This window comes from Impatiens glandulifera, chromosome 5 (assembly GCF_907164915.1).
Source record: "Impatiens glandulifera chromosome 5, dImpGla2.1, whole genome shotgun sequence".
In the NCBI taxonomy this organism is placed as follows: Eukaryota; Viridiplantae; Streptophyta; class Magnoliopsida; order Ericales; family Balsaminaceae; genus Impatiens; species Impatiens glandulifera.
In genome coordinates this window covers 7,482,922-7,504,478 of record NC_061866.1, presented here as the reverse complement: position 1 = coordinate 7,504,478, position 21,557 = coordinate 7,482,922, and the positions used below count along the sequence as shown (strand labels likewise).

Sequence of the window (21,557 nt, the reverse complement as noted above, 5' to 3'; positions counted from 1 at the left end):
TATATGACTTTATTGACTCTGGGCATTCCCTCAAAGCTTTGTTTGATTTTGGTTTTTTAGGGGGGTTTTCTTAGGAATATTTAAAAATATATATATCTTTTTTTATTATAATAATTTAACCAACTAAGAATCTAAATAACTTATTTTTGTTTATCAAAATCTTTTCTAAAAAAATATCTAAAAAATAAAACCGAAATAACCCAACATCTAACCAACTCTAAAAGAGGAAGAATGGTGTTTAACCACCAAACATGTTCATGTTCTGACATCTTTGTCCATTTATATGACAATTAAGTTGGTACGAATCATAAACATGTTATTATGGAAACAAAGTAAACTGTTTTTGATCTATTTTGGTGTAAAATCAATAAATTGATTAGTCATAATAGATGCATTGAGTTGCGTGATATTTTGATGATCAACTGTTCTTTTTACATAGTTATATTGGAGTGAAGATTCATAACTCACGTAATAAAAACATTATTCATCCTTTTTTGTTAGAATTTATTGATTCGAGTCTTCATTCGGGATTATAACGAAATGGACAAAAAAATATTGTAAAAAGAAGTCAAAATCTTCAATAATAGAGAGTAAAGTCACGTTTTTGACAGATTATAACGACATCAACAACTAGATTTGGACAATGTCCAGATTTAAAACTCAAATTATCGTAAAAGTAAATGAGAGAAAAGACTTCATATACAGACAATAAAGCTTCACTAAAAAAATTCACACTCACGTTGACATTTAAGGCTCCTTGAACTCATGTGTGATCTTGTGCTCATGTTATTTACAAATGGTAGATCATGACCCGAGAGAAAGTTCGTGATATGTTTTGGATGAGAACCATATTTTTTTTTCGAGACCTCGCAAAGGATTCGGAAAAGGTACACCTATAGGTTCTTTTGTCACTTAAATTTATGGAGAAAGGCATAATTTTCTTGAGTTTCTTATGATGAGGAGAACCTCAATCTCTTATGGATATTTGGTTAAATAAGAATGACAATAATATTATATTGTTGAATGTTATCAATGTGATATTATTGATGAATGAAGTAAAATAACAAAAAAAAATATTGTAATTTCATATTGAAAACAAACAACCCCAAGGGAGCAATGTATGGTAAATATAACAACATGAATCCATACATGAATTTCTCTCGCAACAACATAAACTAAACTGAAATAATAAATAAATGAAAAAACAGAAAGCAGCCTACAACAAGCACAATGTCTGGTTTTCTGATTGATGATTCCACAGGATTTGTTCAAGATGAAAACAATCTCTTGATTCCAGTTTTCTGCTCTGAAGTCAGTCTGCTAGGGAACTTGATGTTGAATTTAATTCTCAAATTACCTTTTTTAGACGAATCCTTCGGAATTGGCATTCCTTCTCCTTTAACAACTTCTTCGTAGGTCGGATTAATGATCGAGTTTATAGGAACAGTCAGATTCCGCCCATCAAGGGTTGTCACTTGAGCTGTATAACCTGTGAGAGCTTCCACCAGAGAGATCTTCTGTGTGAGAACTAAATCATTACCATCCCTCTTGAACAAACTGTGAGGCTTCTCATCAACGATGAACACAAGGTCTGACGGTATAACTCCTCTCTGTTCGTTTCCTTTCTCTGGAAATGTTATTTTTGTTCCCTTCTTCCAACCCGGTTTTATCTCAATAGTAAGAATTTCCTCCACTGTCGACGGTCTCCTACGCATTCAAAGCATTTATTATCCAACATCAAAAGAGGTGTTGAAACACAAAACAACAAAACTAACTAAATACTTTACTACTGCTAAACCAAAATTGAGAGTTTTTTTGGGTTGTTTTTATTAAGACCTCAAGTAAGAGATGGAAGTTAACATGTAAGCAGATTATTTAATAATTCTGTTTTTTCTTTTCAAAAATCTACACACTTTACTGCTGCTAAACCAAATTCTTCACAGATCAAGGAAAAACTCAAAGAAATTACCAACTAATAATTTCCATCAAGAGAATTGCTATACAAAATCAAATGCTCTACCAGAATCATCATTTTCAGGAGGATTTTCATCCCAACCCCGCAAAGAGAGAAGCCAGCCACAAAAAAAAAGAAGAAAAAAAGTCACAATCTGGTCCACTAGGCACAAAATGGTTTCTTCCCCCCGTGCATTAAGTAGGAATCGAATGATAAGCCTCTTAATTTCAGACAGGTTTCATGATTTTGACAGGTTGCATGAAATGTAAACCTCTATAACCCATATCAAGGATACCTAGATTCAATCCACCCCATATTTGTCCCAAACCAAAAAATGGAAGAATGATATCCCCTTGCTTTATTTAGGGTTCATTACATGGAAAACATTCCTGAGCGAAGAAGGGGATGGGATTGTATATAAACCAAAGAAGGCATCATTGTAAAACCAATTAGATAACAATATGAAAAGAGAAGATGTTGAGTTAATGCAGATTCTAGAAAGGTCACTAATAAGACAGGATTAGATGATTGCTCATTATCCATTTGACAGTTCATATCCCATTTGAATCCACACTGGACCAGAAATCTAACAGAAAGATGTTTCCAAATGAATAGTATTTTATACAAATGTATATTTCTACATAATAATTACCTTATGTATCACAAACTTTGTACTATGTTCTTACCATAATGCCCTTGCAGAGAATGAATTCATATAAAAAGTTTGGCCAAAACATCCAAATTGAGGCTTGAACTTGCACAGAAAAGCTCACATAAGGGATTAAACTTTTTTCTGCACAGTAAGTTTGCTTTCACTTTTACGAGAAATTAAAACTTGGTTTGAACTTGTATAATAAAGTCAACCAAAAGCCTAAGTAATCCACATGTTTAAGCATGAGCCCAGATTAAAATTTCTAATACAAGTTCAAAGACCAACAACTAGAATCCCATCCTAAAAAGTTGGTTGAGTTGTGGAAAACTCAGATTGAAAAAGTCATCACATATCTGGTACATTTTACAACATGTCTCTAATTTCCACGTTGATCCTAAACCTGGAAGAACTGAACCTGAAAGGGAAACTAGATCTTTTAACATTACAATCACTATCAGATTTTGATTTCAGTCAATCAAATGAACAAACTCTACACTCAAGGAGTATATTATTTAGATAAAACTTTGTTTCGACTAAGTTCAGTTTCCAATTGCAATCTCAACTAAATCTTTTAACATTACAATCACTATCGGATCTTGATTTCAGGCAAACTCATGTTTATTTATCTGGATACGGATTAGAACCCGCCAATAAAATTTCGAATCTATGTTTGACTAAATTCACTTTCATAATGTGATCCCATCTGGATCCACATCCACATGTATTTCCAAAATGAAACCAATTGCATATTTTAAGATTAATAGTTTGGAAATGGCATATGATATGATCTTACCCACTACTGTCAGTAACATCTCTAGAAATCTTCATCTTCTTAGTTGTTCCCTTATACAAATCCTCCAAACTACATGGAAGTGTACGTTCAATTGCAGCTCCCTTCCTCATCACATTATTTCCTCCATCTCCAGCTCCTCCTCCCCTAAAAGACGTGAACATATCTTCACCAAACACACCTCTAGGAAACCCAGAAGTGCTTGGCCGTGTACTTCCCATATCTGCCATGCCAAATGGATTTGAGAACCCAAAAAACTCGTGGAATATATCATCAGCACTTCTAGCATTGAATCGGAACGATGTTGGACCACCACCATCAGATGATCCTGGAAATCCACCAGCTCCTGGCGGCGGGACTTGTCCCTTCAAACCCTCTTCACCAAATTGATCATAAACTGATCTCTTCTGGGAATCGCTCAAAACCTGGAGATTTTAACGGAAAAATGTCGGTACTTGGATCCAATTTCAGTGAGAATTCAGAACAAAGGATCTGTTGATATACTTTAGCATATAGAACTCTAACTATATATACATATATATATATATATGAGCATATATAGAGATGCATCAGTACACATACATCGTATGCTTCGGAGATTTGCTTGAATTTAGCTTCTGCTTCTTTCTTGTTGTTGGGATTTTTGTCGGGGTGCCATTTCATTGCTAACTTCCGATAAGCTTTCTTGAGTTCATCATCTTTGGCATTACGATCCACCTGAAGAACCTTGTAATAGTCCACCCCCATTCGCCTCTATCTAAATCTAATCTAATCTAATCTAATATAATCTCTCTTACCCTTTTGAATCTTTCAAAAACCCTTTTTCCAAATCTCCCTCTTAATTATGTGATTGATCTATATTCATAATCACTATTATTAATCATTCTTTCACGCATGATGATCTATCTATGTGTTCTTGCCTCTACTCATCTTCTCTCTCTCTCTCCGACAAAGACAAAGACAATATTGATGTCAGATTTCAACTGGTTTAATGGGCTTCGGATACGTTTTGGGCCCTAAAGCCCTGTTTTATAATTAAATGAATATATATATATATATATTTTTAATTCTTACATAATAAAATAACAGATAAAGATTTTAAATTGTATTTTTATAGATAAAAAATATATTTGTGACTATTAATTAATATATTATGTGAAAGTTTAATTAATGGGTAAAAGTGCTAAAAAAGTATTAAACCTTCTTTTTTTAATATTAACATTTTATTTTTATGAGAATAATTTGATATTTTAAATTAAATTTATATAAATTATTAGTCAAAATATTATTTTGAATTAAAGTTGACTTTAACTAGTGGTTCAACCGATTTCAATAATTAAGTGGATTTAACTGGGAATCATAAATTAATTTTTTTAAATTAAGTATTAAATTTGTTAAATAATTTTTTTTTAATTCTTGATTGTGTATTATTATTATTATTATATATTTTAATAGTCCATTTTTAAACTAATAGTTATATAAATTAATTTTTTTTATATAATATTTTACAAATTATAATTTAAAATTTAAAATTTAAAAATAACTTTATTAAATAATAGATAACTAATATAAATTATAAAATATAAATATATAATTAAACTATTATCAGTTAAATCGCTAAAAAATAATTGTTAACCGAAACTGTTAAAATGAAACCAATAAGATATCGATTTTTATATAATACACCATCCTAGTCCTAACTTTAACCCTAACATTTAAAGTGAAATAATATCTTATAAGCATCCTTCATTGTCAATTATGGAAGTCAATCATGTTCGATTATAAGATTATGAAATTGTATTACCTTCATAAATTATAAAGAAAAAAAATGAAAATCTCAAATAAGAATAATACCAAAATCTTTAAAAACACTAAATTTCAGTAGTTTTCATGAATAAATAGTATATAACTTAAAGACTCAATGAAAACTTCTAGTATGAGGATATATCATAATACAACATAAATGAAACATGAAACTAAATAGTAGCAGTATTGTTTTAGCATGAAGATGCTACTACAGCAGCACATTCTACATGTCAATCTATACATGTTTGAACAGGACTTGTTGTCTTTGCAAGCCTCTTGTCTGACCCAAAATGTTAGTAGGGACCGTTTGGTTTGTCAAATATGATGTGCACACCTCAGTTTTATCAAGGTCACTAGCTAGCGCCCGCTGATGACTCCTTGGATTGCTCAGTGGCAGACTCATTATTAATAGAATTACTAGCATCTCCTGTTTGTGCTTGAACTGTTTGTACCTGACCTGAATTCTGAGAATCTAAAGCTATCCCGAGAACTGCTAATACAGACCTGAAGTAACAATCATCGCAATCAGATTTCGGGATCAGGAATAAGAAAAAGATAGATACAATAATGCAAAGAATCTGGCGAAGTTTTTGACGAAACCTTGGGAGTGAAGCTTTTATATGCGGTTGGCTAGCATGAGCAACCAATGGGTCTCTAAGAGCTGGTATTCTATTCAATGCAATTTCCAGCTGCGGCGGTTGTAGCTGGACAAAATTGAAATTTCAAATCAGCAATTTCAGTTTTGATTTATGTTGAAAGTTGAAATGGAAAAAGAACCCATAAATAAGAAGAATAACAAGGGATTAAGAAATGACCAAAAGGTGGGAAGAAGAATAGCTAATAAGGGATTCAGAAATAAACAGAATGCTGAGTACTATCTAACAAAATTAAGATATAGCATTTTATCATTCAGAGTTCAACAAACCTGGAGCAGAACACTGAAAGACTGAGGCTTTGTTAATTGCGCACATTTTAAGAAACCAACCCACAACTTTGGATATTTCCAGATCTGTAAAGCATACCAGGAAGAAAAGGGAAAAAAAATTGTCATTGAAATGTTGAAACATAGACACTGTAGAAATACAATGAAGGAGTACATTCACCTGCTTGTTTACGAGACGAGAAAGAATCTCCATTATGAAGTCCATCTGCAGCAATACACAACCTATTAGCAGTGTCCCACTATCGAAAAAGTTAAACATAAAAAGGCACTGGGAAAGATAAACCTATGAAGACAAAGGAGATTGAGTAGAAGTGTTCAGATTAAACAAAATGATACTCCTCCTTTCCCCCATTTTTATATGTTTTGGTTTCATTTTCAGTTGTGTTTTTTGATTGTCATGATTCCATTTTAACTATATTATATATATATTTATTTCATCCACTTTTAAAAGTTAAGGCCGCACTAACTTATGTGGAAAATATAAATCTTCTGATGCTGTGTGAACACAAAGTGTGTTCATATGGTTTACAAGCAAAAGAAACAAGATAAAAAGGGAAAAGAAGAACCGAGGGTAGAAATTTTATAAGATTAAATCCCTATCAACTAGAAAAATCAGGTCATGTGCAAGTCCCGCCTTTCTTAGCTGAGGCAAAGGAAGAAACCTGGATTCTCTCTTCCTTTTGAGATATCAAGAGTGAGAACTTTCCATGAAACCTCCCAAGCGAAGAACAAAATCTTGGGAGGAGTTTTAGCATTCCACATATCCTTCCAAGGGTACCAAAAGATGTCGCCTTAAAGAATAGAATGATAAAGATCATGCGAACAGAAGCTGGGATTTCCTTTCCATAGGAAATCATACATATAGAGGGAGAGATGGTGTCACGCGAAGGACTTTGACAAACTTAGAAAGCTTGATTTCCTCATCAAACGATAATCGACAAGTAAAAGAGAGCATATCTTTAATTTTGGATAAAGTGCAACAGAAGAATGTAGAGGTAAGTATCAAAGAGTATCATTCTCATGAATGCAAGAAAATTATCATATTTGAGCCTATTTGGAAACTAGTATTTTGTCACAATCTCATTGGAAAATCCCAAAGTTAAAATGAGCGTGATTTTTTTGTTTGGCATATTATATTTTTTTATGATGATCATTTTTTTTTTTGAAAAGTATAAATGTAGATTTTTCAAATCATGATCAGCATAAAAAAGGTTGATAACAAAACAGCCCTATCAGATGTGAAAGGTTTGGCTAGCAATTATAAACTTTTTAGTCTATGTTTTACTCAAAGGCACAAAACTACCCTTTCAAAATTTCCAAAACATTATCCAGTTGATGGTCATAATCACAGTTATATCTAAAAGAAACGTATACACAAGAGACTGACTTGTGAGTTCTTACCAACGCGGGAAAAACACCAATAGCTTGTAAGACAGTTCGCATGAATAACATCGGAAGAGGAATTTGCTCAACCTGCATAAAAAAATTGATCATCCATGACTTCAAATACCCAACAAGTGCAAGTAGATGAGAAATCATCAAAGAGTTATTCCACTAACCAGTTGATTTAAGACCTTTGCGAGAACCTGTTGTGTGAATACTTCACGTTGCTCAAAGCAAAAGTTGCATGCATCAGTAACCTGCTCAAATATGTATCCTCTTAATCAATCTTCATTGTCTAATGCAAAAAAAAAAAAAGGAATATAAAGAAAGAAATATGCCTTTTTTAATGGAATTCCATCTCTGTCTGGATCAATTCCGTGGATTGCTATCAACAATTCAGCCGGGGTTGGGGCTTGACTGGAATTAGATGCCTATACAAAGAAGCAAGTAATATGAGAATATGCAAAATATAGAACTCATAGCTCCTAAGTCCTACCTATGCAACAATTCTTGAAGGTTAGAGCAAAGGGTTGTAAGATATATATATGTTAGAAAAAAGTCAACTTTTCATTAATGATAGAAATAAATGAAGGAAAGCGAAGGGCGTTCTACATTACAAAACAATAGAAAAATTAGATCCCTGTAAGTTCAAATTGATAATTCTGACTGTATATTTTGTTTCATCGAGAAATGATAATTGGAGGTTATCATTTGTTGACCATAAGAAAGAGTAATTTACCCATAACACCCTTAAACCCGTCTTTGTTCTAGCACCACAAAATTTATCCTATATCTAACACGGACAAGTGTGGAATGACGTTATGGTCATTTTAATACACATTGTAAATCACTCATTTATTTTTATATTAAACATTTAAACAAACAATCATTTATTTTGGAGTTAGGGAGTATATCTTAGACCTTGAGCCTTTATGTTCCTTAAAAAAACATGTGTATAGAGACACTTTTGGCCCCATTTGGAACACCTGATACAAAAATTCTGAATCTATAAACGTATTTTGATCATATTATATTTGGAAACTAAACTTAGTTTGAGACAAATTGTAAGATTGATTGATTTTTGTTATCTGGATTTGGACACAGAAACAAAAGTTGCAAATGTTTACAAATGGGGCAGACTTCATTTAGAAACACATTTCTATCAGATTTCTCATCTGGATATGGATGCAGATGGGATCACATCTGGAAACTGAACTAATTAGACAATGATTAAAAAAATTATTGGCGATTACTTATCCAGATTCACACAGGAAATTCATCTCTTTCAATCTCCATCAAGTAAGACAAAGAAAAAGCAACAGTCAAGATGTATATCATGAATAACCTCTTAGCACTAGTGGTTAAGTTTCTTACTATTTAATATTTATGTTATTTTTTTGGAAAAGAAAAATGCATATTATGAATGCAAACTAAATTTTGTGAAGTCTAGGCTAAAGACAATGAACCATTGAAAGTAGTTAATAATAATAATCTCAACATCTGACAAAAGTGTAGAGGAAGAACACCTGCAAAACACGAGAAATTGCTGCCTGGAACTTGTCCAATGGAAGAAGAAGAAGACGTGGGAAAATCTGCAAAACCTGATAACGAAACAAACAACAGAGAACAATCGCCGCAAAAAAGAATGAAGAGTTATGTCAGAGTAGTTAATGTCTTCAATAGTAAAACAAACATCCAAAAATATATAGAACTGCATAATAAGGCTCTCTTCACAAAAAAGAAAAATTATAGTACAAAAGTTGTTACATAATTCAGTTGGAAAGGAACCTCTTTTTTTGGCAAATATGGTAATATAGGAATTAGAATCTCCACATCCTGCGTGTGATTATTCCAAGTTAACAACAGCATCAGACTGCATATTTAATTCATTAGAAACTCTTAGGCAAATACCTTGAGTTTTGTACTATACAAATTTATGATGGTAGATATCAACTCTGGAGAAGGTGTGGTCGCATCAGTCAGTGTCTGCAAAACCTGTTCAATCTCATAACAAAATTAGGACCTTGATTGATCTGGGATTATTTGAATAATCAACTGTTTATTTCCAAAATAACCTTGTTTTTATTTGGGTAAAAATGACTAAAATGTCATTATTTAATATCTTTAAATGTTATAAAAAATGAAGGGTAATTTAGTATTTTGGTTGATAATTTGAATGATGTAATGGTAGATTGAGTAGTGGGTTACGACATCAAATAAGCTCTAGGATGTTGTTTTCAAACAGTACAAGAAATCAGTAGTAAAATAAGGTATCTAAGCTAACCTGTATCAAAAGCTTTTCACTTCCACTAGGAGGATCAGAAATTATTTCAAGAAGCTCTGACGATAAACCCATTGTACGAACTAGAATTGGTATTTGATGACTAGCAGCCTGCATGATGCAGCTTTTTAGAAGGGATAAGGAAAAAAGGGTATGATTCCAATAGGTAATAAAACAACAATATGATGCAAATTAGCCAGACCTCCTTCACTGCATTTGGTGAATCTTTGTAGACGACAAATATCTCACGGAGAAGAGCGTGCCTCTGTTAAAACATAAGTGAGAGATTATAGACAAACAGAATTTTGTGTTGACCGAGGTAGGTGTCAATTGCCAATACTAATGAATACCTTTGTACACAATGCAAAATAGAGCGACATGCAACGCTGAGCCTCTGTTAATGAAGATGGTGAGTTATCAGAAATGTTTGATTGGTGTGCATCCAAAGGGACAGTTTTGGAAATTGCACCAATGCTTGATTGCTCTTCTTGAGGTTTTTCTAAACTGGAGTCCTGTATGAAAGAGGTAAAATCTTAACAGATTATTTTAACAATCCATGCCTAAGTGTAAAAGTCCAAGAAAAAAATGTGAGAATCCTGCATAATGCAAGGTTAGGATCGCGTAAGAAGATATAACTTCTCGACCATCAGTAATTATAAGAATAAGGATCAAAGTAACGGGATTCAGATGCAGAATCAAAAGTGTTTCCAAATGAACCTGAAACCTTAACCACACACATCAGATTGAATGTGTACATGCCAGTAAGTTTCAAGGCATTGTAACTTTCAGTTTTGGAATTGATCTTGATCTAGCTTCTAGAGCATATACCATGGAGTTCATTCAGTGGATTGCAACAATATAAGAACAGACAAAATGATGAAATTTATTTCTGCAACAACTAGGTGAAACTGATATTGAAGTCAGCATTAAAGAAAACAAGGATATCTATACAATTTTCTCAATTCTCGATGTATATTTCACTAAGTTTCTTGACATAGTTAGGTTTCAATATCAACATACCTCAGACATCTCCGCATCTACAGTTTCTGTGGCATGAACAATGCTCACTGAGTGCAACTTGTCCTTGGCAAAATCCTCAATTTGTTGAGCAATTGATGCTAAAGGAAAAAGCTTGTTTGCTACCTGTAAGGGCAGAAGCATTAAAAGTTCATTTCCACAAGAAATCATACTGAAACAAGTGGAGATCAAAGTATCATACCAAACGTATTGCCTTCATCCTCACTTCCTCCAAATGATGAACTGCACTCTTTTTCCAGGACAATTAACAAATACAATTTAGGTAATCAGATGAAGTACTTAAATAAACTTTAAAAGAATACATATTGTACCTAAAACCACTCATTTGACAAATCCTTGAATGGCTAGCCATACTACATACATAACATAATTACTAAATTTGCAAAACAAACTACACTGATGAATATTTGAATCCATATAAGAATTGGAACAGAGAAGATTTTTTAAAAGGAAGAAAAAGATCCATTGACTTCTAACAATGAATAAAAATCTGTATAAGGTGAACATCTCATGTGTTCCATTTTATCACTGATCTTCTCTCTTGAATTCTCATGTAGTTATGAGAGTATCGGCTTTACATATTTCCCTGCTAAAAAGAAAATGACCAAAAGTGCAAGGCACTAAAATGTTAATATGTAAACAATTGCCTCTTTGGAAACTTGTATTTTGTGTTGTCACAATCACAATCCCATTGGAAAATAGGCAAAGTTAAAATTGAAAGTGATTTTCTAGTTTGGTATAAGATCTTTTTTCAATAAAGCAGGCGAGTTAAGTTGAGAAATAGATGGTTGAATGAAAAAAGAAAAGAAAAAGAAGAGATGGTTGAATCAAAGTTATTTTGTTTAAAATTCTATTTCTGTGATCCAATCCTAATAATGTAATTTTTTTTGCTTCCTTTGGGGAATACAAATTATTTCTACAACGTGATCCAAATTATAGTGTAGTTGTTTCATTTATAGAGATTTTATTTTTTCTGAATCATGATCAGATAATTTTCTAGTTTACTGTGATTTTTGGCAAACATAACAAATGAATGCTTTCGGATTAGGATCGACATGAAAAAATGGTATTCCAAAACAGCCCAATAACATACCATAAAAAGTTGAATGACCTTCAAGAACTGAATTGTATACCCAAATTTATCCACTAATCCAAATATTCATCTAATTAAACTAGATACTCTTTAACAGTTTTCATAACTATACAGATTATAATAAAGAACAAACCTGTAAAACGATTTTTAAGCATCCATCACGAATAGGCGGCCTCAACAAAATAAGGCTCCATACAAGACTCAGACCTTGAGTAACTCGGTCCCCTCCAAGTACTTCTTTCTCATCCTTATTAATACTTTCAGGGCAACACAAACATTCCAATAGTTTGAAAATGGACACAGGTAGATGAGGAGCTTCACAAAGAAGTTTGCTTAAAGACTTGTCAGAAGCAGGAAAAGAATCTCGAAGTGTTTCTGCCTGCAGAAAATGATTTTTTCAGCAGCGGATCTCCTTCAGTAAAGAAAAATCTGAAAATAGGGAAACGGTGCACACCACAGTCAGAAGAAAAGTCGCATACACAGATGTAGCATTGGTTGAACAAAAGAAGTCTTGTTCTGCTTCTGCTTCACCATATAACCTATAGAGTACGCGCACTGTAAACTCATGTCCCTGAATACATTCAAAAGACATTACATATTGTCAGACTACCCTCAATAAATAAAGAACCAAAGAGCATGAACCAATGATAATAGAAATTAGAGTTAGGATATATTGATTGTTATATATCCCATGATAATAGAAATTAGAGTGATCCTAGGATATCTTATAAACATTTGTATATAAAGGGTGCTACCCTATTCAATAAAATACACTTTCTTCAAATTTAGCATGAACCAATGGAGACAAACAGAAAGAAAATAAAACAAAAAACGAGGTGGAAATAAAAACAATCAATAGATTATTTCTAATGACCAGTTGTAGTCAACAACCAACAATTCTTGAATTGGTAGCCAACTTGACTCACCCTTGTCTACATTTGAAACTTTAGATATCATAAAGCCTTCAACACACACTTGGCCTTTCAAATTTCCACATGAAATGAGGTTTCCAGAAACCAAAGAATGAAGCAAAATTTACTTGGAAGTAGTAACTACGACTGACACAAAACTTCCGCATTGTATGATATATAGTTGAAAGTACTTGGACATAGTATGACCTTGGATAATAAAAATAATCCAGTTTGAAATAAGATATCTTCCAAGAAAAAGTAGTAGTGAATTTTAAGTTCACAGGTGGGATCCAATGCTAAGACATACTTCTAATAATAAAACATGATGTATGATCGATCTACCTTAGTCTTAACCAACTTTCAAGTTATCAGAACTACCAGACACTAAGCAGTAAAAAAGAAGCATAATTTTCCAGAACCAATCAACAAGGTAAAGGAATATCTGTAAATAGACCAAACTTCTTTTCTTACCTCATGATTAACATAATCTGACAAAATATGTTCTTGAAGAAGCTTCCAAGGATCCAGTTCATTTTTAAACTGCATTGTAATCAGTATTGGACCAATATTAGCAATTAAGGGTATAACATTAAAAGATAACACAAAACATGTACTGCGCAGCTAGTAGCAAGCAGGAGGATTCCCACAAATATGAACAGGCATATCTTTTTTGAATGAGCTATAGCAAGTCTTTAGCACACAAAAAAGACAAACAAACATTTACCCATCCAAGCACAGAACAAAATTCATTTATTGTACAGAAAAGAACTCAACCAAATTGAGTTTTGAAATCAGTTTCCTAAGCAGAATTTGTTTCTTAGAAGGATCCTCAACAATCAGTAACAGAATAAGCGGATTGTGATGCCAAGACTGAAATGTAGTAGAGCAGATACTAGATAATTAGTCAAATAGTAAAGTTGTTTGGATTCTTAGGCCTTGTTTAATGAAGAGTTATTTGGATACAATCCAAATAGCCCTTATCCCATCATCAATCACTTCTTCAATCAAATCGTTCAAATCATAAACTAAAATTCTAAAATACCTTAACTTTATTTTTTTTTTATAAAATATTAAATACAAAGGATTTTAGTCATTTAACCCAAATAAACCTCAAATCCACTTGTTCATCAAACAAGATCCAAAAAAATGGTTCCCTTCAACAAAATATAAACCTACATCAAACAAGCTCAGTGTTGTAGTGTAGTGCATGACAACTTCCTCCTATCAAAACAGTACAAACTACAAATGACAAAGAAATTGCAGAGAAGATCCATCGCCCAAAGGGGCAGAACCGCAGAAGTTAATTTAAAACAGTCCCCTACAAGACCAAAATGCCAAAAGGACGGAAAATCTGTTAACATACCTCAACTCCTAGATAGACAAGTAGAGAAAACCGTGCTTCTGAACCTCCAGCAAAGGAGATTTGTTTGTAAGCCTCGATAATTCGCATAAAAGCCAACTTCTGTAAATGATCTCTCTCTTCATCAGTTATGCTGATGACAGGTGCAGACATCTTGGGCAGAACAAATTGTACAGGTAAGCTAACTGAAGACGCTGTTGAACCGTTGATGCCATTTACGTCATTTGTCAGTTCCTCAGATCTGTCAGTTGATATCGATGCCAGAAATTCAACTGATGCCAACCCCAAAGAAGACGATTGCGGTTGATTTTGATCTTCAAGCTCAGATGGCGGAAATGAGGGAATAGTCAGTGTTTTAGGCAATTCAGGGGTGTGATGAACAACAGAATCATGAACAACAGAATCCAGTCCAGGTATCTCACTCATTAGATTCCCAACATCGGGTACTTGAAAAGGCATAGTTGAAAGACCAACACCTGAAGTTGAAGGAGCTGAGACAGGACAAGTAACAGACATTTCTGTGGAGGATATAAATGTTTGATCTGTTCCATGACATACCCCAGGGAGTACTTTACTGCACGGGGTAAGACTGGCCAATTTGTGATCATCATCATCAACCTTCTGCAAGCACGGAGAACTTCAGTCAGTGTTCATATGCTGGAGGTATCTCCAGAGAATTATGACCAATATCAAGTAATAAAACAATTGGAGTACACATGGAAAAATAGATGAACTTAGCAAGTCTACTGGCAACAAATGAAGTTGAAAGCTAAATATCAGGCGAGACATTTTGTTTTGCTATCAAAAGATTTCATATTGATCATGTCTACATTTGTTATGTTGGCCAAAAATCAGAATGATCTAAAAACTAATCTCATTGTGATCAAAAGAGGAAAAAATCTCTACACCAAATGCAACAAAAATAATTACACTATAATTCGGATCATGGTATGAAGCAAGAAAAACCACACTATAATCTGGATCATGATCCAAAAATAATCTAAACATATCCAGAAAATTTTATACAAAACGAGAAAGGAAAAAGTAAAAGATCACTTCTTACAATTTTCGATAAGATTGTGATTGTGACAAAGATTATGACAAAATACTAGTTTCTAAATAGGCTCGTTAAAGAATAAAATCACCTACCTGAATATCAGATGAAACTCTTTGCACATCCGGACCACAATCCATTGGTTGAGACTCACTGGGTAATGTAAGCAAGGACAACAAAAAAGAATATAGTTTTTTGAATTCAGCGTCAACATTTGGTCGGGACGACAACCCATCATCTGCTTCTACCTTGGGACGGACAGCAGGGAGGTTCGTCATATTAGACATAATCACCTCTGCAAGCAAGTCAGTAGATATGCTAGAAGCTAAGATCTCTATTGTTCCGGCTGTTTCTTCACCCTGTGCGGCTAATAAACTAAACATGGTAACAAGTTTCTGAACATGTCCATTATCTTTGACTATTTTAGATGACACTCCACTGGAAGCACCATTTTGACTCTTATTGAAATTTTGGGTTGTTTCTTCCGTTAAGACAGGTGTTGATCTTATACGTTTCACAGACCCATCGCCATCTTCTACAGTATCATGCGGTCTTTTTCTTCCACTGCTACCATGCAAGTCGTCACGTTCTTCAAGTGACCGCTTATCCTCCTACAAAATGATCAAGGGGTTTTCAATGCTCTCACAAGTTACTCATGCAGAAAAAAAAAGCAGAAATATAACCCCATCTGTATACCTGGACAGTAGCAGGATCTTCCTTAGCTATAGCACTTCCATTGGTTTGATAGGCAGGGTCAATGGCTTCTTCTGCCAAGCCCTCAGATTTGGTTCTTAATGCTTCCACTAAGCGATTTCGCCACTGCAAATGAAAGATTCAGAGTAAAAATATCAACATCTACAGCAGGAAAATATAAATCCCTACTACATACCATATTTGACGATGCTAAAATTTGTGAAATACACAATCCACAACAAACTTGAGACAAATTACCATAATCGTATCGGAATAGAAATACAGGATAGAGAGAAATTTCAATAACTGAATATTCTAGTACAGAAGATAGAAGGAAAAGTTCTTGTACAGGTAAAAGTAAACAAATAAATGCATTAGGACAACTAACCATCATCTGAGTAGGTATTAACCAACTAAGTACATGAGGATCCCAGAATACTGGAACTAATGCTCTACAAGTCTAAGGCCTTGTTTGATGTGGGTTACTTGAGATTAATTTAAAAAAACTGCTATCCATCGACAATCTACTCATCATTCAAATTAACAACCAAAATACCCTCTAACTCCTTAAAAAAAATTAGTTAATTCATTATATATGTATACCCCTAAGTCTCTTTACCCAAATAACCTTATTTTTAAGAACCTACATCGAATAAGATTATTTGGAAACCACTTAGTAATTCAAATAACCCAAGATCAAACAAGTCCTAAACCTTGCCTAGAAAGAAGGCTGCTTGTAGGATTTTAATGCATGTCATAAGTCATAATGGATCACCCATTTCCATCCCACCAAGGTTTGTCCCCAAAGCCACAATGAATGAGAAACCTTGAGAAGTTGCACTAAAGGTTTAAGATGAAAGACAAATACCGGCATAGCTCCAGGATGTGTACATTCCAAGCAGGAAATAAAGGCATTTCTCAAAGCAAGATGCTCTGCATTAACACTCAATCCCTTGATAACAGCAGTTGAAGGATCCAGGTCAAGTAAGACGGGCAAAATCCGACCAAAAAAGGCAGGTCTTTTCATTGCAATTCCAGAAAGGCTGGTAAGGAAACATTAGAAATAAGTTAAATGGGAAAGAATATATATATTTGTTAGTGCCGGCCAATTATAGAAACCTCAGTTGATTCTATCATACTGATAATAGGGTAATCAAACTAGGAAATATCTTGGGGAAGGGACGAAAATAGAATGTGATAATTAATTTTCTATAAAGCATAATAACTATACCTACCAACGATACATTTAAGAAGTGGAAGCATCAAAGTGCAAGCAAAACAAATAAAACCAATAATATAATAAAGCTTGAAACTTAATTATTCTGCCAACTAAAAAAATTATGTTTTCATTAGATTTTAAGGATTTGTTTTACATATGTTGCAACTCAACTAAGGGTGCATATGATAAAACTGAAAATTAAGTGCTGAATGTTGAATACTAAATTTTAAGTGTCAAATGAATTAAGTGTCTCCAACATAAATGTTGAATAAACCAAATGAAAATATCAAATTTGAAGTACTTATATATAAGTTGATTTGATAAACTGTGAAAACTAATGTCGAAAATGTTATTACAGATTATCTTACCCTTATAGTGACATAATTTGATTAATTTTGAGGGGTTAAAGTTACTTTTGGAACCTCTTACATACTAGTTGCGAAATCAAACACCACCTAAGTCTAACCATTTGTGGCACATAAAGTAAATAGATGATACAAATTACACATGAGGAAATAGCATGTCAACCACATTTTCTAATGAGGGAAGTGTTCAATTTTAATTTTAAGTGTTCAAATCACGAGTACTACTTGCCAATAAAAAAAAGCAAAGAACAAATACCTGTTAATAAGAACAATGACCATTGAGTGACCAAGTGATTTAACAGTTGGCATCCTGAGCAGATCCAGTAGTTGACCCAAACTTCTACCAGCCTCAACAGATAAATCTCCAACTTTTAGTATTGGATGACCTCCACGAAGCCAAGAAATGTTGAACTCTGGGAATTCTTCTGTTAAAATGAATGGGCAAGATTTGCATAAAAAATTGACAATAGAATTTTCTTCCGAAGTTAGTACAAGGGAAAAATGTATCAAGATAATTGGGCTCATATATAGCACTACTTTTCAGAAAGAATAGGTGCATGAGAGACAACAACAATGGGTATAGAAAATCAATTTGAAATCATAACTTTACTAGAACAAAGTTTAAAATTTCAAAGCCAGATTCAGATCAAAGTGGCCTTACCTACAGAGGATTTATGTGGAGGTGGCTCTGATGGTCCACTGGGATCAGGTGTATAAAGGAGAACAACTGCTTCAATAAACTTGACGGCCAGCAATTTAACTCCATCACATCCTGGCTTGTAATCAAGCTGTGAAAAAAAATCAGATGATGCACGAATTCTTATTAATGGCTCTCATACCTCACCATTTACCTGGAATACTATTGAATTTATCTCATCTCTCAACTTTAGAACCCGTGTCCATGATGATGCAATTGAATCATCCAATTCACCCGAGTGCAAGCCCTGTGTATTAAAATGTTTATGCAAAAGAAAATGTTAGAAATGATATTTCTCACATTAAGTCTAACAACTATAAAGTTCTAAACTGATAACTTAATTTTGTTAGAGCAGGGATGCACAACCAACCAATGAATTGGATACTGAAAGCAGAAGACTATTACAGAAGTTATTTGTTCAATCCGTGCAAATTAATTTGGAATTTGAAGAGGATAAATCACCTATAAGCTCAATAGCCAACCTACCTGAATAGCAATTTTCCAAAGGATGGTACGGAACAGAATAGTTCCGCAAGTAATGGCTTTCCGAACCACAGCAGGCGTGTCATCACCAATGGCAGTTAGCAAAACATCTACAACTTCATCAGTGTATTCTGTATGCTTCTGTCCAATATTACCAACCATCCTACATTGGAAACAATAGAATAAACAGCATAATCATACTCCATTCAGATAAAAATGTGACAAGTTCAGAATCCTTTAGCCTACAGAAAGTGAGGTACGGAATTACAATTGGAATTCCATGCCAGTAAGAAATGGTTAAGGAACTCATAAGCCATTTACAAGTTCAAATCCTTTAGCCAGGCTATTACTCGTTTGCGGGCATGTCTAACTAGCATAAAATTATTGTTTTGAGGCCATGCTATCATAAATGTAATACCACATCAGCAACCACAACAGCAAAATAACAGATTGAAAGATATTAGGCATGATTACCAGAAGATTATCAACACTCCTATTTTGGTGTTGGAGATAAATATTGATTGATTAACCAATTGTTAACATAGGTGATAATTATCTCATATTCTCTTATTCTATATGTTCATTATTGATAGGGATGGCGTGTTTACAAGTCAATTTTGGCAACAATTGCTCAAGATATCAGAGGTTCAAACCGTCATGAGTCAAGACAGATAAGTTGAATCAATGTGTTAGTCATATTAAGATGCATGTGTGGGGAGAAACCAAGGTTCTAAAAAAGATGATCGGCATTAGTCATTTGGTGATATAACACCACCTACCATTTGGAAATTAAGGAATGTTGGTGTTGTGGAAGACTTCTTGTTACAAAGAACAATGATGTTGAAAGTTTGGAAGGATAACATGTCTATGGCCCAGAATCGTATGAAACAGTTCATAGATCGATCAAGAATCTGGAAAGAGAGTTCGAAATAGGTGATTGAGTGTTCCTCAAATAACACCCACATCGAGAGGTGACAATGGCTGTGAGGAAGAATTTGAATCTCACAACAAAATACTATGGTTTTTTCAAGATACTAAAAAGAATTGGAGAGGTCGCTTACAAACTACAATTATGAGAGGGAAGCAAAATACTTCCCATATTTCATGTGTCCCCACTAAGACCAAATGTAGGGCAAGCTCAAGCGGTACACATTCAACTTACTGCAGTATCTAATAAAGGGTCAATTTTGTATTGCAACAAAGAATGGTGTGAAGCCAAGGGAAAGCGGTGGTTCAAGTTCTTGTGCAGTGGGTTCAATCACAGATAGAATACGCTACATGTGAGGATTGGACATTTTTGGTTCTACATTTCCAGAGTTTGTAGCCCAATTTCAACATAAAGGACCTTGTTCTTTACAAATTAGGAGGTTTTTAGAGGAGGTGGAATGTGGGGAAACACGTGACAGTTAAGCGAGCAACAAGACCACCGGGTGGCAAGTAAATTGAAATAGGAAAGTTGTAATTAAATAAAACCTTGGATGATGTATATAACATCCAAAAGAGAGACTGAGAAGATATCCCTCTATAAGAAGCATCCTTCAATACACAATGCTTAGCTATTGATGTAATCACTGTATTTCCCTCCTCTATTCTACCTCTTGAAGTCTCAACCCTATTCTTCTCACTTTCGCACTCCTTTCTATATTCTTGATGTATGGTTATTATTGGTCTTGTGTTAATAACTAACTTGTTGATCAGGTATGCAGTTGCATCACACTATCTCATTCTATATAAAGCAAAAATGTAATCAAGATTGATTCATTGAAAGAATGAAACTGCAGACAAATAAATTATGCTCATAAACAAACATCAAGATCAAGATTATCATGGACTTCTTCTTGCTCACTATTTAAATCGTACAAAGTGCATTTTAGTAAATATTGAAGCTTACTCTGTAATTGACCTCCGAACAGGACTGAAAGGGTCAGATTGGAGCTGGAGGATAGAAGGAAGAAAGTCAGAGAGTAGAACAGAGTCAGCATCCGACAATTCATTCTCCAGTTGGCGCAAAAGTTCAAGCTTCACAGGAATGTGCATGGCGTACTTAACCGAGTTTATGAGACTTGCAATCCTCTCCCTTGACCTTATCGCCATGATTTCAAAAACCCAAATCAAAAACCTAACTTATTGAATCCGTCGATTGTAAAATGTGAGGTTTTGCACCCAAACACAGACATGGAGAAGAAACTAGGAACATATATACGACGGCGGATGTCATTTCTAACACAATTTTTATTTTCAGTAATTTTAATTAATTAATAAAAATTATACCCCAATCTATTTTATAATATTATTATTTTATCTTTAATTTAACATTCTTAAATAATATATCCTTAAGTTTTCAGAATTAATTCAACATTAATTGTTACCATGTTACAACTCAGCAAACCAATGCCCTTATTTATAATATCTATTTATTATTATAATTTAATGATTTTATTTTAAAATAACAAGTAATAAATTATTTTCAAATTATGATTTATTTATTTTTTAATAAAATTAATAATTTTAATACATATATATAATCTATTTATATACAATTCTTACAATTATTAATTTTCTTTTAAAATTTCCTATAATTTTATTTATAATATATTTAATTTAAAATAACTATTAAATAACTACAATTTTAGGGTTCTAAATACATTTATAAATTTAAATAAATTATTCAATAATTATTTTTATGACAATATATTATAAATGAAATTATATATAAAAATTAAAATTATTAATCTTATAAAATATTTCCAAACAACATTATTATTTTAAAATATTATATTCAAAATTATCATACTTTAAAAAAACCATTTGTTATAACTTTCAAACTTATATTTT

General features: G+C 33.3%; 2 protein-coding genes across 3 annotated transcripts; both read right to left on the bottom strand.

Annotated features, from left to right (window-relative positions):
* Positions 1-1,256: 1,256 nt before the first annotated feature.
* On the bottom strand, positions 1,257-4,339 carry LOC124938499 (dnaJ homolog subfamily B member 13-like). The gene is made up of 3 exons (XM_047478940.1): positions 3,979-4,339; positions 3,400-3,821; positions 1,257-1,707 (listed from the first exon to the last, which is right to left on the bottom strand). Exons 1-3 carry the CDS (start codon positions 4,141-4,143, stop codon positions 1,269-1,271), a joined length of 1,026 nt encoding a protein of 341 aa, XP_047334896.1. The 5' UTR covers positions 4,144-4,339; the 3' UTR covers positions 1,257-1,268.
* Positions 4,340-5,341: 1,002 nt separating this feature from the next.
* Positions 5,342-20,895, bottom strand: LOC124937540. Of its 2 annotated transcripts, none has more exons than XM_047477817.1 (27): positions 20,614-20,895; positions 18,726-18,885; positions 18,394-18,486; positions 18,204-18,330; positions 17,799-17,967; positions 16,827-17,001; positions 15,962-16,084; positions 15,361-15,876; positions 14,215-14,832; positions 13,323-13,391; positions 12,395-12,511; positions 12,074-12,319; positions 11,029-11,076; positions 10,830-10,952; positions 10,160-10,321; positions 10,012-10,074; positions 9,813-9,920; positions 9,440-9,523; positions 9,317-9,364; positions 9,055-9,129; positions 7,867-7,959; positions 7,705-7,785; positions 7,547-7,618; positions 6,306-6,350; positions 6,128-6,211; positions 5,803-5,906; positions 5,342-5,706 (listed from the first exon to the last, which is right to left on the bottom strand). In XM_047477817.1, the coding sequence occupies exons 1-27, from the start codon at positions 20,814-20,816 to the stop codon at positions 5,556-5,558; spliced, it is 3,957 nt and encodes a 1,318-aa protein (XP_047333773.1). In that variant the 5' UTR covers positions 20,817-20,895; the 3' UTR covers positions 5,342-5,555. The 2 variants fall into 2 exon arrangements, with proteins under 2 accessions (XP_047333773.1, XP_047333774.1); XM_047477818.1 differs by having other exon boundaries at positions 14,215-14,829.
* Between the last annotated feature and the right edge of the window lie 662 nt (positions 20,896-21,557).

Bases quoted from the DNA above. Each gene is read 5' to 3' on its own strand.
- LOC124938499 (XM_047478940.1), bottom strand. From the start codon at position 4,143: ATGGGGGTGGACTATTACAAGGTTCTTCAGGTGGATCGTAATGCCAAA. The intron at 3,822-3,978 runs GTATGTGTACTG...TAAAATCTCCAG, and splicing joins AAATCTCCGAAGCATACGAT to GTTTTGAGCGATTCCCAGAA. The intron at 1,708-3,399 runs GTAAGATCATAT...TTGAATGCGTAG, and splicing joins GATGTTACTGACAGTAGTGG to GAGACCGTCGACAGTGGAGG.
- LOC124937540 (XM_047477817.1), bottom strand. From the start codon at position 20,816: ATGGCGATAAGGTCAAGGGAGAGGATTGCAAGTCTCATAAACTCGGTT. The intron at 17,002-17,798 runs GTATTTGTTCTT...TTTCCTTACCAG, and splicing joins GTCATTGTTCTTATTAACAG to CCTTTCTGGAATTGCAATGA. The intron at 9,921-10,011 runs GTCTGGCTAATT...TGCATCATGCAG, and splicing joins CACCAAATGCAGTGAAGGAG to GCTGCTAGTCATCAAATACC.